The sequence below is a fragment of the Phyllosticta citribraziliensis genome (genome assembly GCF_038025025.1).
Source record: "Phyllosticta citribraziliensis strain CPC 17464 chromosome Unknown J3D65scaffold_5, whole genome shotgun sequence".
NCBI classification, from domain to species: Eukaryota; Fungi; Ascomycota; class Dothideomycetes; order Botryosphaeriales; family Phyllostictaceae; genus Phyllosticta; species Phyllosticta citribraziliensis.
Window position 1 is genome coordinate 2,232,973 of NW_027117342.1, and position 13,329 is coordinate 2,246,301.

The following is a 13,329-nucleotide window of genomic DNA, read 5'->3' on the forward strand; positions in this document are numbered from 1 at the left end:
GTTTTGGGTTGGCGTCGACACATCAAGGTTGCCGCGGCGCCAGGGGGCCATTGTGAATGTCGGCGACACCACCAACCTTCCAGCAGTAGACCTTCCAGCTGTAGAGGCGAACCCTAACCAAATGCCTCGCCCCCTTCTCCACACTCCCCACCATCACCTATCCTCACCTTCTGTCTGGTGTTGAGTGGAGAGCAGACGCGTCCCCTTCATCAGCGCCCACCTCTTGCGGAGAACGACGACCACACGGCTGTGAACGCGGCTCAGATACCACCTCACGATCTCCGCCATTCCGCTTAAGCCTACTCCTTCTCGCACTTGAGGATCCCCCATGTCCGACATCTTGCCCCGAGGCTTTGAGACCCGCTCCTCCGGGGAGTGCAACCCGTATCTCAACATCGGCCATGTCCAGAACTTCTTCCTCACATGAGGAACGAGTACTCGCCATTCCCTGGAGACCACGGCACAAAGAGCAGCAGCAGCAGCAGCAGCCAGACAAGCAGCAATCTGCCCCTCTATCCGAACAGCGGGCGCACACAGCCCGACAACGCCTCGCGCTGGACGAACCTGGGCCGCCTCCTGATAGCCAACTCCTCCGCGATGCTCCCCACCCAGCTCCACCGCCAGGCCAACAACGACCTAACATACCTGCGCGACAGCCTCAACGCCTGGGACATCCCCCTCGACTCCAAAGCGCGGCTCTACGCCATCATCAAACACTTCAGCAGCAAGCGCGGCCGCTTCTCGCGCGTCCGCACCAAGCTGGTCCGCGCCGCGCGCTGGCCCGCCCTCGTCGAGCACCTCCTGGCCGACATGCGCCTCCTGGCGGCGCTCTTCTACAACCCGGCCATCCAGGGCGGCGTGGGCGTCGTCTTTGATGGCGCGGAGTCGCCGCGCGAGCGTTCCCGCCGCGACGTCGTCGCTTTCGCTGCCTCCATCTTCACCTGCTTCGATAACGCCATGCGCGAGTACAGTCTCACTCGGAGTGCGCTTCTGCGCGCTAAGCTTGCCGCCAAGCTGGATGGTTTGGGATTGCGCCGCCGTCGTCGAGGTGGAGGAGGCCGCGGTGGAGGAGCGGACTGGGAGGCGACTCCGCGGACGTACCATTTCTGCTTCTCCGATGACAGTCTGTCGCAGCAGTCCACGGCCAACTCGACGGACCCTGCGCCTCTCTTCGACCACCATCGGGAGGGTTTGTTCGCTGAAGATGGAGCCGACTACGCCAACTACACTCCCGAATATGTCTATCGTGGAGCGGGAGGACGTGGATATCGGAATGAAATCGAGACGCTCACTGAGACGTCCGTGGCCACAGAGATTCCGGAGATTCCAGAGGAACAGCTGGTGCCGGCGCGCAGGACATACGACCTTAGCCTGTCTCTGAGGAGGCGACCAAATGGACCGAGGAGAATCCGTGACATTGTCGGTGGTTTGTGGGACTGAAGTTGACTCTCGAAAAAAGGGATTCGTTCTTCGCGCCCCACGAACGAGAGAGGAAGCTTCTTTTCCGTAGCGAAGAATGGTACTTGACAATGGGTCTTAGCTGAGACCTGATTTTTGGAATATGCTCAACCCGTGCAACTACAATGATTCTTTTGTCGAGTGCACTTTGAGTGCCATTCCAGTGCTGTGGACAGTTGAAAAAGATACAACGACGACCAAACACCAAGGAGCAGTGCACCTGTGTTCCAAGGCTAGAAAAGTTTTCCGGTCTCCGATACGTAAGCAGAGCCATGAGGCCCACACCAACACGCAGAGATCGCAGTCATCATCTCGTCGAGAAGCAAAGAGGCGCCACTTCAACCTACACCTCTTCTACCTGTAGCCCAGGCAGTGCCCATGACTCGACTCTCCGTCCGACGAGCAGCTTCTGTATCTGCGCTCGCCAGCTAGGGATGCTGCGTGCCAGTCACATGGCCGAGTGCCTACACTCGACCTCTGCCAGATCATCGCACTTCTGTTCAGAGCAAACTAAGAATCGCCGGCCCGACTGGCGCGTCAGCCCTGTGAATGAGGTGACGTCCATGTCTTAGACAGCCAGCCACCGCCGTTCACAGGGCGAGCATACCGATTCAGATGTGCCTGTTACTCAGCTGTGGGGATTGCAAACAGCAGCGTTGACGGAGGGAGCCCGGCAATAACGACCCAGATTAATAGGTTCCTGGGCGGAAAAGAGGTGTACGGGTGTTTTCGTGAAAGGCAAATGTTTTATTGAATGGTTGTCTCGTCCGAATCTTCCCAAAAGGACCAGTCGCGCGCGGACGGTCCGACCCAACTTGTCTTACACATGATCAACTTCCAAACCGCGTTCAGAGGTCAGGCTCAAAGTGTCCTGCTCAATCCTGTCCGTGTGATGCGCATCTGTGACGAAAGAGAACGCCAAAACACCGAGCCCAGCTCTTTGTTCGCCCCCAAGGTTCCAATGTCAGCCGGAGAAGAGAAGAGTGTGATGCTTTTCCAGGCACCTCGTGCAACCAGAAAGAGGGTCCGGAAAGCGCTGCATCATTGACGTTGCTCAGGACGCAGCAGGAGCGCCGGCGAATCTAGCCTTCCTTGCTTCGGCTGCGGCGCGGTCGGCGTCGCTCATCCAGGTGCCACTGGAACCGTTGGCGGCGCGGTTGGACCCCTGGCGCTCGTTGCCTCCGCCACCCCTTCCAGGGGCGGGTCTTCCACCCCGACCCCTTCTCTTAGAATTTCCCCGTCGACCATCTTCGCCAGCATCCCTGACTCGCTTTGGCCTCCGCTCTGGCAAAGCCTCGTTCAGGCCTGAGATGCCCTCAGAAGCTTCGATGCCGAATTTCTTGGCGCGCTCAAGCTTCTTTTGAGTCTCATCATCCTCGGTGATTCCAAACTTCTTGGCGCGTGCCTTGCGCTTCTCAAGCTCCTCGTCCAGGGAGATGTCCTTCAGCCCAGAGGCAAAGTCCTTCTTCTCGGCCTCCGTTGGTCCCTCGGCGTCTTCGGCAGATTTGGTAGCGGCGTCCTCACCCTTTGGCTCGGCCTGCACAGACAAGTCATCGGTTTGGCTGGGATCAACAGCAGCCTCTTGATTTGGGACAGCCTGCGGATTAGCAACCTGTCCCTTCCCTCCAGCAGCGATGGCCACAGCCCCAGCTTCAGTCGACGCAGCCTTGGCAGCCTCGGTTGGATTGTCATCGTCCCAGTCAATTTCGTCTTCGGCAGTAGCGGCAGTCTTGCTTGTTTCGGTGGTGGTAGGAGCAGGTGTCGTAGTTGCTGATTCGTTGCCGGCGTCGGCCTTGTCTGCGTCCTGGAGACGGGCCACCATTTCGGCCTTTTTGCCAGTGTGAGGGAGCGAGCGTTGCTTGAGGAGAGCCTCGAGCTCAGCATTCTTCATCTTCGCATAGTCCGGCATGGTGTCGAGTGCGATGACGGTGAGACGAAGCTGGCTGTCGCGACGCGTCGGTTAACTAGGAGCTTGCGAGGAGGCGGCTGAGAGGGTCGGGAACGAGGCAGACAATGACGGATTATACTAACAGTTGGGATGAGGTATGTTTGACCGTGATGGCAAAGCGATTGGCGACACGTTGGGGTGTTTGATGGAGGTTGAGTTGTTTGGTTGTTCGCGATGTGTTTATTGCCAAGTGAAGCGCGGTCGAAAGATGTTGGCCGGAACAGATGGGGTGCAGGGAAGTTACGACCAACGTGCACTCAAGCCCCACTGCCAGCGCCACACTGCCCTGTGGCGCCACGCAGATGCCACACGCCCTGCACTTTCGCCAGCTGCAAATCCTTCGCCTCGTTCTCCACGACCACTCTCCTTCTCGCCTCTTGGACCCACCTTCGCCTGACTCTCCGAAGCACGGAAGGACCTGAAGTCTTTCTCTCCTGCATGCCTTGGACGAGGCTATCCCAGCCAGCAAGCGGAGTCTCCGAAACGCAGAGCGCAGTACCGGCCAAACGGCCAATTCTTGATGTCAACTCCGGGGCCCGACTGCACTCAAAGACATGTCATATCCAAGGCGCCCGTATTGCTTTCTTTGTCCGGGGAGAGGTTTTTCCCCTTACTAGGAGCGCGCGATGTCTCTTTAAGAACCAGTCCCTAGAGACCAGTTGACGATGCCCCGAATCTATCGGAGTTCGCCGCAGAGATTCCAGGCTGGCGGCTCGTCGGCTACTTGAGCTCTGCGAGCATACTCATGGAGTCTCAGCCAATGTACTGCAAGATTCATCCGTGGCAATGAGCAAGAGCAACCAGGATTCGTGTGGTCAGCAATGACAAGCGGAAGCAGCCGCTCGTTACCCTGGTACTCCACCAATTTCCATGCAAAGGCTATCTTGGGTTTGTTTTCATGTTCCTCCTATCGGAGCTTTGCTGTCTCTTCTTCGTTTGTCCTTACTTCTGCTTTTTAGAGCTAATTCAAGATTCTTGACTTTACGTTCAACACCCGCGCCTATGCGTCTCTCAGCCAGGAACAACGCCATCTTTGGCGTCCACTGACGCGTGTCCACTTCCGCCTAATCCATCTAAGCATCATGACTTGGGCTGAGGCTTTTACCAGGCGCATTCTAGATTCCGTGGAAGACGTACTTACTGAAAGCCAACATCTCTTGGCGCTATCTTCTCCATTCCCAACGATTCAAGTTTTCGATATTCTGTAGGAGGAACCTAATTATGGCGCCGACGGGTCCGTCGAATGCCGACTCAGGTTTCCATGTCTTATGACAACCGTGTTTGCGGAGAGCCTTCAGATGTGTTTCCCCAGTATCAATTACCCACGCTTCGCGCCTCGACTGTGGTGGAACACAGTCCTAGAACAATGGAGGGGCAATGAAGGCCTCCGAGCTGATCCACTGCCAGTGCCCAGCACTTAACTGGAAGCATGTTGCCTGCCGTGTTGAGGCTACCCCACTCCGGCCATTGGACCTGTCGTATTTTTGGCGCCAAGGGCCACAACCAACTCCAGGAACTTTTTCCACCGGCGAGGTCGAGATTGACTATCGCATATGTCAGAATCTGTCAGACTGGCACATGCGAGCTCGGCCCAAAAAGAGCAAGTTTCGGTGTGCAAGGAGACTTGGCGATGCTGCAGCAGGCGATACAGGGTCGGAAACTTAATTGCACCAACAAGGGCGAGATCCGAATACGTCCAGGGTCAAAGACGCCTGTGGGATGGAAAAAATCGACAAGTTCGTCAGTTACCCCACAGCGCGCAATTTCCTCGTGCCAACCAGCTGGAGCAAGAGCAATTTCACCGCCTCGAATCCCTGTTACGGGCTGTGTTCTCCGAGCAGGGCACAAACCGGCAGCAAGTCCATCTCCGTAAGCGCCCCGGGAGGACAGCGGGTAGTCCTGTGGAAATGGTGGTGGGCACTGGAAGAGGACTCGTGTGCCGCGACTTGGATTGTGCAGGCCAAAGTCAACGAGTCAGGACGCGATGGTGCTATCCGGCGGGGCGAGACGGGAAAGGCGGGAACCGCCCGTTCGACAGACTAGGTGGGACATGGCGTGGGATGGACCCTGCAACGCCGATGGATTGGCGCCGGCGGACAGGAAAGGGGAGCAGCTCAGGTTGGCATGCCAGTGAAGATGTACAGACGCTTTCTAGCGCTTTGATTGGACGAAGCACCCTACACTAAATCAGCTGACTGAAATCTTGGCGACCACGGTGTGAAGAAGCCGCCAATCAAGAGGGCCGGCAAGGATGCGAATGCCCCTCGCCGTGCGACGATTGAGAAATCCTCCGCCATGGACGTCTGTCGAAGAATGCAGAGGTCCTCCCTGAAGAAGCTGAACAGCCTGGCAGCATGCCGCGCCTGATGAGGTGTCCTTGAGAGTGGCGAAGCGCAGAACGGCACAGCCACAGGCTCAACAGAAGGGCTCGGGGTAGCCGACGAGTCGACGAGTGCACGCAGAGCTGCCCTACGCCACCATGTCAAGTTGAGACGAGATGCGGCGACGCGGAGCACATGGCTGCAAGGCTCTTTAGCCCCGAGCAATGATAGCGAATGCCACGTCGTGGAATCAAGGTAATTGGGCAACGAAAGGAGCGTCGGGGTCCTTGGTGGCGGTCGAGAGCGGAGGGGAGGGGAGGGGGCACAGGAAGAGGGTGATCACGATGCCCTGTGCGCTGGCATGGCATCGCTACTCCACAGCGGACCTCAGCGACGGCGACGACGACAAACCGGCGCGTCGGACAGACCGAGCGACTGTTCCCGGCAAACCGACGCAATGGTGGGGCTGGAGGGAGCAAGAGAAGGAGAACGACGGGAGCAAAAGAAAAAGAAAAAGAAAAAAGAGAGCGACAAACGGCGTCGGGTCCATGGCTGGCGGGAAGGCCCTCGGGCGTGCAGGGAAGCACCCCAACCCACCACCTCACATCCTACAGTCCCTATCCACGCACGCACATCATGATGCCCCGCCACGTCCACCAAGCGCCCAACCCAACGGCAACCCCCAAGCTGCACGCTGCCGTCGGGAACATGACTGACTGTCTGTCTTCCGTTAGGTTGCTCGTTCCCACCTCAGCGTCATGTCAGTCAGTCAGTCGGCTATCGCGTCTCCCATCCCCTGCGCATTCGCTGCCTCCCGCTCCGCCGTGCTCACGTCACAAGCCTCAAGTCTTCGACACCAACCTCCCTGTTCCCAGTGCGAATCGCCCTCCTCGCTCCCCATCCATCAATAGCGCCCGCGCGTCAATCTGCCCGGGCCGCAGCCTTGGTTCGCCTGGGCTGGCACCTCTTTTGCTCCTTCGGCACCACCGGTGGCGTCACAAGTACAAGAGACAAGAGAGCCTCCCTCCTACTTTATCCTTCTTCTCGCACCTTGCCCTTCGAATTTTCCCCCGACTCCATGCCCATGCCCCCGCGCTCTCGCCCTCGCTAAAAAGTATTTTCACGGCCTGGCCTGCCTGCATGCTGCTCCGCTCGCGCGAGCTGACTGCATACGCTACTTGGCTCTCCGCGCGCCTGGTTCCGTCACCTCGTATGCGCCGTCCTAGTTACTTTCTTCTTCCCTTGTGCGAGCATTTACTCACCACTGCCGCCGTCTTCAGAGTGCACAACAGACGACCTCGAGCTTCCATGCGCTCCTCAGCGCACCGATTCGCCATAGCCAATCCTGCCCTCGGCGTTCCTTGCATCGTCGCATCCAGCAGGTCTCGGCCATGGCGTCCCAAAACCCGCAGCCCGTCTCCTCCTGGTTCAGACGTGATGCTTCGTCGTCGGCCATTCCACAGCGCAAGCCTTCGAACCATTTGCCATCGAGACTAGGCGGTCCCGCCGCCTCTTCTCTGCCAGTCAATGCCCGTCCGCTCCAACGCACCCCGAGCAAACTTACCAAAAAGGCCCACGACAGGCCGACTCTTGGTCCGGCAGGTAGCAGTTCGACTGTCCAACAGAGGGTTGTACCGCCGTCTAAGAGCTCGGGTAGTGCTGGCCTGCACCGCGAGAACAACCATGGCTCGGAATCAAATCACCATCCAACCAAGACCCGTGTTCCACGTTTCGATGCAGCGACTACCCGTACACCTCCCCTTGCTGCCGCATCTTCGCTTGCGTCAGGGTCCTCTGCTGCATCTACTCATAGCAGCCCCAGGACCGCTGTGTTGAGGAGGAAACCTTCATCCATCGGCAGACCTTCGCTGCGTGCTCGCACCGTGACTGAGCCTTCAGTGATGATGCATGAAAATGCCTCCATTGCAAAGGCTCTTTCGAGCACGACCCCTGATCCTTACTCAGACACAGTCCTGGGCGTTGCCATGCCTTCTGCTCCCCCGCCCCCGCTGAGTGGGGAGCGCGAGCAGCCCCCTGGCAGCCAGCCACACGACCAAGCGGACCCCGCCTACCATGCGCATCCCTTCTGTACGGACCAAGAGAGACCAAATCAGCTCCTTGCTCCAAATCGATCGCAGTCTACGCCGGCTTATGCGCTTTCTGCCAGCCCCTCGACCCGATGCTCCGAATCCCCTGGTCATTTCAGTCATGCCTCCTCTTCCACATCCATGTCGTCTCCCTCCCCCGGCATGGTGACAAGAGTCAGATCACGGACGAGGCAAATCAGCCCCATCACGATTAGACCTTCCCTGGATCGCAGCAAAACCGAAACAATCGCATCTAATCCAACAGCGGCGACGGACAGGCGCGGGCCCATCGCACGCTGTAATGAATCCGCGACTTCCTCGTCCTCATCATCCACTGTGATTGGCATCGAGCAAGGCAAGCGGGAGAGAAAGGTACCCTCCCAAAAGGACGCACATTCAGGAGTGCTGAAAAGGTCAGCTGTGGGGAAGCCTACTGATATCAAGGACAAATCCGCACAGGCACTGCCTCCTTCTGTCCCAAAGCAATCATCTGAGCATTCAGGACGGGAACGACCCATCTACCCGCCCCCTGAATTGGCACATCTGGCCGATGCTGACAACAAACCCTCGGTTTCGACTCACTTGCCCCGGCCTGCTCGACCGAGCCGTGAAGGAACGCAAGACCTTTCTCATCTTCAACGACCATCCCCAGTGGTCCAAAGCAATCTCACAAGCCTTCCTACTGCCCGTCACAGACGGCAAATTTCCTCTGGATCTGCCAGCCCTGGGTCGTTTGCCAGCCGCATCACTTCGCCACAGACCAGCAATGGCTCGAAGAAGCCCTCCATCTCGACTAGCACCACATCGCCGAATCTGAGTCTCCCAGACTCTCATCTATCGCCCATATCGACCCACGATTCAAATATAGAAGAGAAGACTCGAGGTCTCAGTCCCGGTAACGGTAACGGTACTGCGCGATTCGGCTTCTTTTCGAGAAAATCTCCCGCTCAAGAAAATGTAGCCGCAAGCGCCGTGCTACGCAAAGAGAAGAAGGTCGTCCGCAAGGGACCTATGGCGGGGACTGGTCATGAGGGCTACGGAAAATATGGCATTGGAAGAGGCCGAAGCATCAGCACGAATAGCCTGACCTCAAGTTTCGGTCGTTCACCAAGCTCCGAAAGTATAACAAGCAACAACGCTGGAAGACCACCCGCGAACCGCAAGGACAGTCATGATAATGGCCATCGCAAGGACAACATGTCCAGCCAGAAAGAGACAGGGATGGATGACTTTTTACGGGAGCGACTCCAACCGGTGATCTTGAGAGGGGAAGGCAGTGCTGGGTCCAGCATAGCGACAAGCTCCGAAGCAGCGGTGAGCACCAGCAGCTTGGGCTCTGCTCCACCACCCAGGCCCGCCACGGCTCCTCGAAACGATTCCAATGCGTCACTGGCAGCAGCCACCGGAAGCCAGAGACCGAGTGTGGATCGTAGCCGGCCGACTCTACTTCCTTCGTCCATGACGGATAGCATTCGAGGTAAATCGCCGCTCAGGGCTCTGGCAGGAAGACACAAGCGGACTGTAAGCAACGATTCAGCCTTGTCAGTCGAGCCTGCTCCCCAGTACTCCAACACAACATATGGACCATCCGGATCAAAGAAAGTCATCATCGCCTCTCCATCAACAGACTCAAGCCCCGCCAGACCTCAAAAGAAGGAGAAGGATGGTCCCTCGAAGCTGAACCGGAAATGGAATTTCTTTCAGCGCGCCCATTCCACTCCTAAAAATCCTGCTCCTCCGCCATCGATGGCATTCAAGCAACAGATGCCTTTTACAGTCCCATCATCACTCTCGAATCGACCAGTTGCCCACTACGCCCTCGATGAAACGGAAGAGAAACCCATCAATATCCAGGAGCTTGAGTTAATGATGGAAGAAGTCGCACGAGGTGCAGATGATTCGGAAAAGGAAAGATCTCGACCTCCTTCCTCACAGGAAAGAAAGCAAAGTCATGATTCCGTGCTCTTACCTCCACCGCCTATTCTTCGATGGCCGTTTGAGAGCATTGACCCTACGCCACTTACATCGCCTACTGTCTCACGATACCTAGACTCTGATAGTGGATCGCATCTAGACCCATCCCGAGTTGATCTGAGATCCCCATCACCTTTGTCATTCAGCCCGCTGGCCAAGGAGGGACCCCCTGTCCCAAGGGGAACCAGCAGTGACCTCAAGAGCAAAACTGGAGATCCACCAACTCCACCAACTAAAAGTCAACATGGACCGACGGTGACCCCTGAGCTCATGCACACGAAGTCACCCCTCGAACAACTTCAACTTGCACGGCCCAGTCGCTTGCAACAGGTTGGACGGATACCTCTAGTTGTCAGCACAGGAGATCGGAGAAGAAACCCGAACCATTCAAGTTTTTCGAGACCTTTCGCCTCTGATCTACCCTCCCCAGCTCATCCTCCTCCGAACAACATTCTCGGATCTCCATTTGGTGATTCTCGAAAGCCGGGTACGCTGGCTTCGGAGGATCCTCCCGCGGGTCCTGCGCTTCCTCCCGATAGCATCATTCCACGTCCGCTGTTCTGTAATGGGAGCGGTATCGGCAACTACGACGAACCAGCGTTTCAAAGAAGGACTTCAGGTCAGAGCGGGTATCAGCTCTCGGAATTTCTTGCCTTCCCACGCAAGTACTCGGAGATCTCGCACACGAGTAGCTCAAATGCAGGGTACTCGTCTTATGCTTTAACGCCCGGTCCACATCTGCCACCGGAAGAAGACGAAGTATGGCGGGAATACGACGACTTGATTGACGAAGTAATGAGTAGTCCAGATAATCGGACGCCGAAAAACCGAGAAGAGAGAAAACGGGCCAACCTAACCAAAGACAGCGTGACCGGAAAGTTTATGGAAAGGATGAGCCGACGATTTTCTGATCAAGCCCCTACTTCGTGGCTGCAAGATCCGAGTCGTCCAGGCACAGTCTTTGAGGAGCACCAGGACGGCGCAGAGTCTACGGAGCTGCCCAACCCGTTTGTGGAAAAGCCAAAGGTCGCGGTAGTCGATTTCGAAGACGCGAATGTGTCGCCGAAGACCACTCGAGTCGCTCGAAATCCTTCAACTTCTGTTCACCTGCGACGCTCACAGATGCTCGCGAATTTCCAGCCACTCGCCATGCTTCAAACTGCTGGTCCGGTATATAACGCCCCACTGGAACCACCAAAGGACGTCAGTTTTACAGACCCGGAAGGGAGATTAAGCCTACCTAGTATGCGTTTGAGTTTGGAGTCCGCCGAACTTGGATTAGGTGCTCCAAAATCGAATGAAGCGACTGGAGAATCTTCAGAGAATTCAAAGCCGGCAAATGCGTCCTTATTTCAAACCCAAGCGGATGCAAAAGAATCGACCACCGCCGGCTTAGAAAGAGTGGAGGAGTCGCCCAAACCCATTGCTAGTGGCACTCGCTACCGGGACTCTCGCTTGATGGAAGCTTCCGAATATCAACATGACGGAGTGATTTCCATGGCCAACCTTAGAGTCGGGGCACTCAAAACGAGCAAGTGGCTGAGCTTCGGTCGCGTCCTGTTCAGTCCTGCCCATTCAGATCTTGAGGAAAGCAACGACGAAAGGGTCTTGATTCTGGATGGTCTAGGAAAAGGCGAGTGACACTCTTAAAATTACGTGATCCAACATGAGCTAACCTTTTGGGCAGATTGGTCATACTTTTGTGCCCTCACTTACCCGCGCACCCATTTCTACTACCTCTCCCCCGCACCGTCCTCCTCGTCCCAATCGTCTGGTCCCATCAATCCGCCTCCAAACTATACCCACATTCACCACTCCCACGCCTCGGCCCCATTTCCTTTTCCTCGCGGCTTCTTCGCTGCCGTTGTCTACCGCTTCCCCACAGCTGCCCCCGAGTCCGTGTATCGCGTCATTGTTGGAGAATGCAAACGCGTCCTTCGACCCGGCGGATACCTGGAACTGTCAGCCATTGACCTGGACTTGGTCAGCATGGGACAGCACGCACGCAAACGGGTGCGGGACTTGAAGTGGGAGATGCAGAACGTGGAGGCGGACGTGTGTCTGGCGAATGCAAGCGACATTCTTCTGAGGCTGGTCGGGCGGAGAGGTTTCGAGGCAATCAAAAGAGGCGTCGTCGGCGTCCCTGTGAGCGGCAGTTTGAGGAAGAGCGGTGGCGAGTCTGGCCTTGGTTCCGTCGCCACCGGCAGCACGACAGCATCTTCGACTACCGGTCCCACAACGAGCCTCGGAAACCCTTCGTCGACTCAGCTTACGGAGCTCTCTTCCAACACTTCTCCCACCAACGCTACGTCTGGCACCCCACCAGATTTTGGCTTTGCTCCCGATCTTTCCTCCACTGCGTTCTCGGCCGCCACGCAGAATGACGACAACATGATTGCGCGTGTGGGACGGTGGTGGTACTCTCGGTGCTACGAGACATCCATGCTTCCACGCAGCGAGAGCGGCAGCGGGAGCGACGCTGAGAAGAGGAGCATGTTTGCAGACCAGGCGCTGCTGCGTGAATGCGAAGAAAGAGGCACAAACTTCCGGCTTTTGATCTGCTATGCACAGAAGCCGGAGCAAGTCAAAAGGCGGACGGTAAGCGTCTGAATTCTTCCCTTCAGTCGCAGCAAGTTTCTTTTAGACCCTCGTATTTCCCATTTCGCCCGCTGCTCATCCCATCGCATCTCCCCTCCGTCTTCATAATGACCCAACCACTTGAATACTCCCAAGGATGCCCTCTTTCTTTGTTTTTGTTTTTCTCTTACACCGTACATACTTGCTGTCCTCCTCTATTGCCGTCAACGTCATCACCGTTGTCGTTTGTTGTTCCAGACATGGCGAGACACGGCGAGACTTTTGGAGAGAATTGTTGCGGGCTCGATGATGATACCCTGAGTGCGTGGTGTAGTTCAAGAGGCAGGCAGGCAGGTCGGTCGGTCGCTGGGCCTCGGAGTTTGTGGAGTCACTTTTTGGTTCCTGCATTTGCTTGTTTCCCTCCTCCTTCCGTCGCTGTTGCACACAGAGACCGAAACATAAAGGCCAACGAACCACCGGCGGGACGACGCAGACGTTGACGACGATGATATCACGACTGTAAAGAGAAACGAGACGGAGAAGACGTTTGAGCGACGCAACGCAACTCATGCATGCAGTCAGGTCTCTGGAGCATTTCTTTTGGCGCCATGATTGTTCTTTTGCCTTTTGCCTTTCCTACCTTCCTGCTCTTCTTCAACATCTCTCTTCGCTCTTTCGTTGCCTATCGTTGTACACAAAGACAGGCAAGCATATATATGCGTGCGCTACGACGGCTACGCACATGTAGTGCTGTAAATACGGTACAGCAGAGTACAGCCAGCAGCAGTAGCGCAAAAGTCTACAGTTCCGTAATGGTGGTGGGAATATATGGAAATGATGCACGATCGCTTCATAGTCCTTGATTGAGTGCATGCGTGTTTCGACTCAGGTTAAAATAGAAGCGCCAGGAGATCTTTGTCTAGCATCCGGCTTCAAACATCAAGTACAAATTGAAGAGACTTAG

The 13,329-nt window shown here is 56.4% G+C and overlaps 4 protein-coding genes across 4 annotated transcripts; 3 read left to right on the plus strand and 1 right to left on the minus strand.

Moving 5' to 3' along the window:
* Positions 1 to 423: 423 nt before the first annotated feature.
* Positions 424 to 1,440, plus strand: J3D65DRAFT_667423 (uncharacterized protein; the record flags this gene model as incomplete). The annotated part of the gene is made up of 1 exon (XM_066803019.1): positions 424 to 1,440. The coding sequence occupies one exon, from the start codon at positions 424 to 426 to the stop codon at positions 1,438 to 1,440; it is 1,017 nt and encodes a 338-aa protein (XP_066656466.1).
* An 831-nt stretch (positions 1,441 to 2,271) lies between these two features.
* J3D65DRAFT_344731 (uncharacterized protein) lies at positions 2,272 to 3,559 on the minus strand. Its single transcript, XM_066795524.1, has 2 exons — positions 3,490 to 3,559; positions 2,272 to 3,401 (listed from the first exon to the last, which is right to left on the minus strand). The coding sequence occupies exon 2, from the start codon at positions 3,365 to 3,367 to the stop codon at positions 2,513 to 2,515; it is 855 nt and encodes a 284-aa protein (XP_066656467.1). The 5' UTR covers positions 3,368 to 3,401; positions 3,490 to 3,559; the 3' UTR covers positions 2,272 to 2,512.
* Positions 3,560 to 6,229: 2,670 nt separating this feature from the next.
* J3D65DRAFT_344674 (uncharacterized protein) lies at positions 6,230 to 7,320 on the plus strand. Its single transcript, XM_066795523.1, has 2 exons — positions 6,230 to 6,937; positions 7,008 to 7,320. Exons 1-2 carry the CDS (start codon positions 6,364 to 6,366, stop codon positions 7,064 to 7,066), a joined length of 633 nt encoding a protein of 210 aa, XP_066656468.1. The 5' UTR covers positions 6,230 to 6,363; the 3' UTR covers positions 7,067 to 7,320.
* On the plus strand, positions 7,119 to 12,398 carry J3D65DRAFT_552135 (uncharacterized protein; the record flags this gene model as incomplete). Its single annotated transcript, XM_066797071.1, has 4 exons — positions 7,119 to 8,186; positions 8,259 to 10,655; positions 10,809 to 11,409; positions 11,476 to 12,398. The coding sequence occupies 4 exons, from the start codon at positions 7,119 to 7,121 to the stop codon at positions 12,396 to 12,398; spliced, it is 4,989 nt and encodes a 1,662-aa protein (XP_066656469.1).
* Between the last annotated feature and the right edge of the window lie 931 nt (positions 12,399 to 13,329).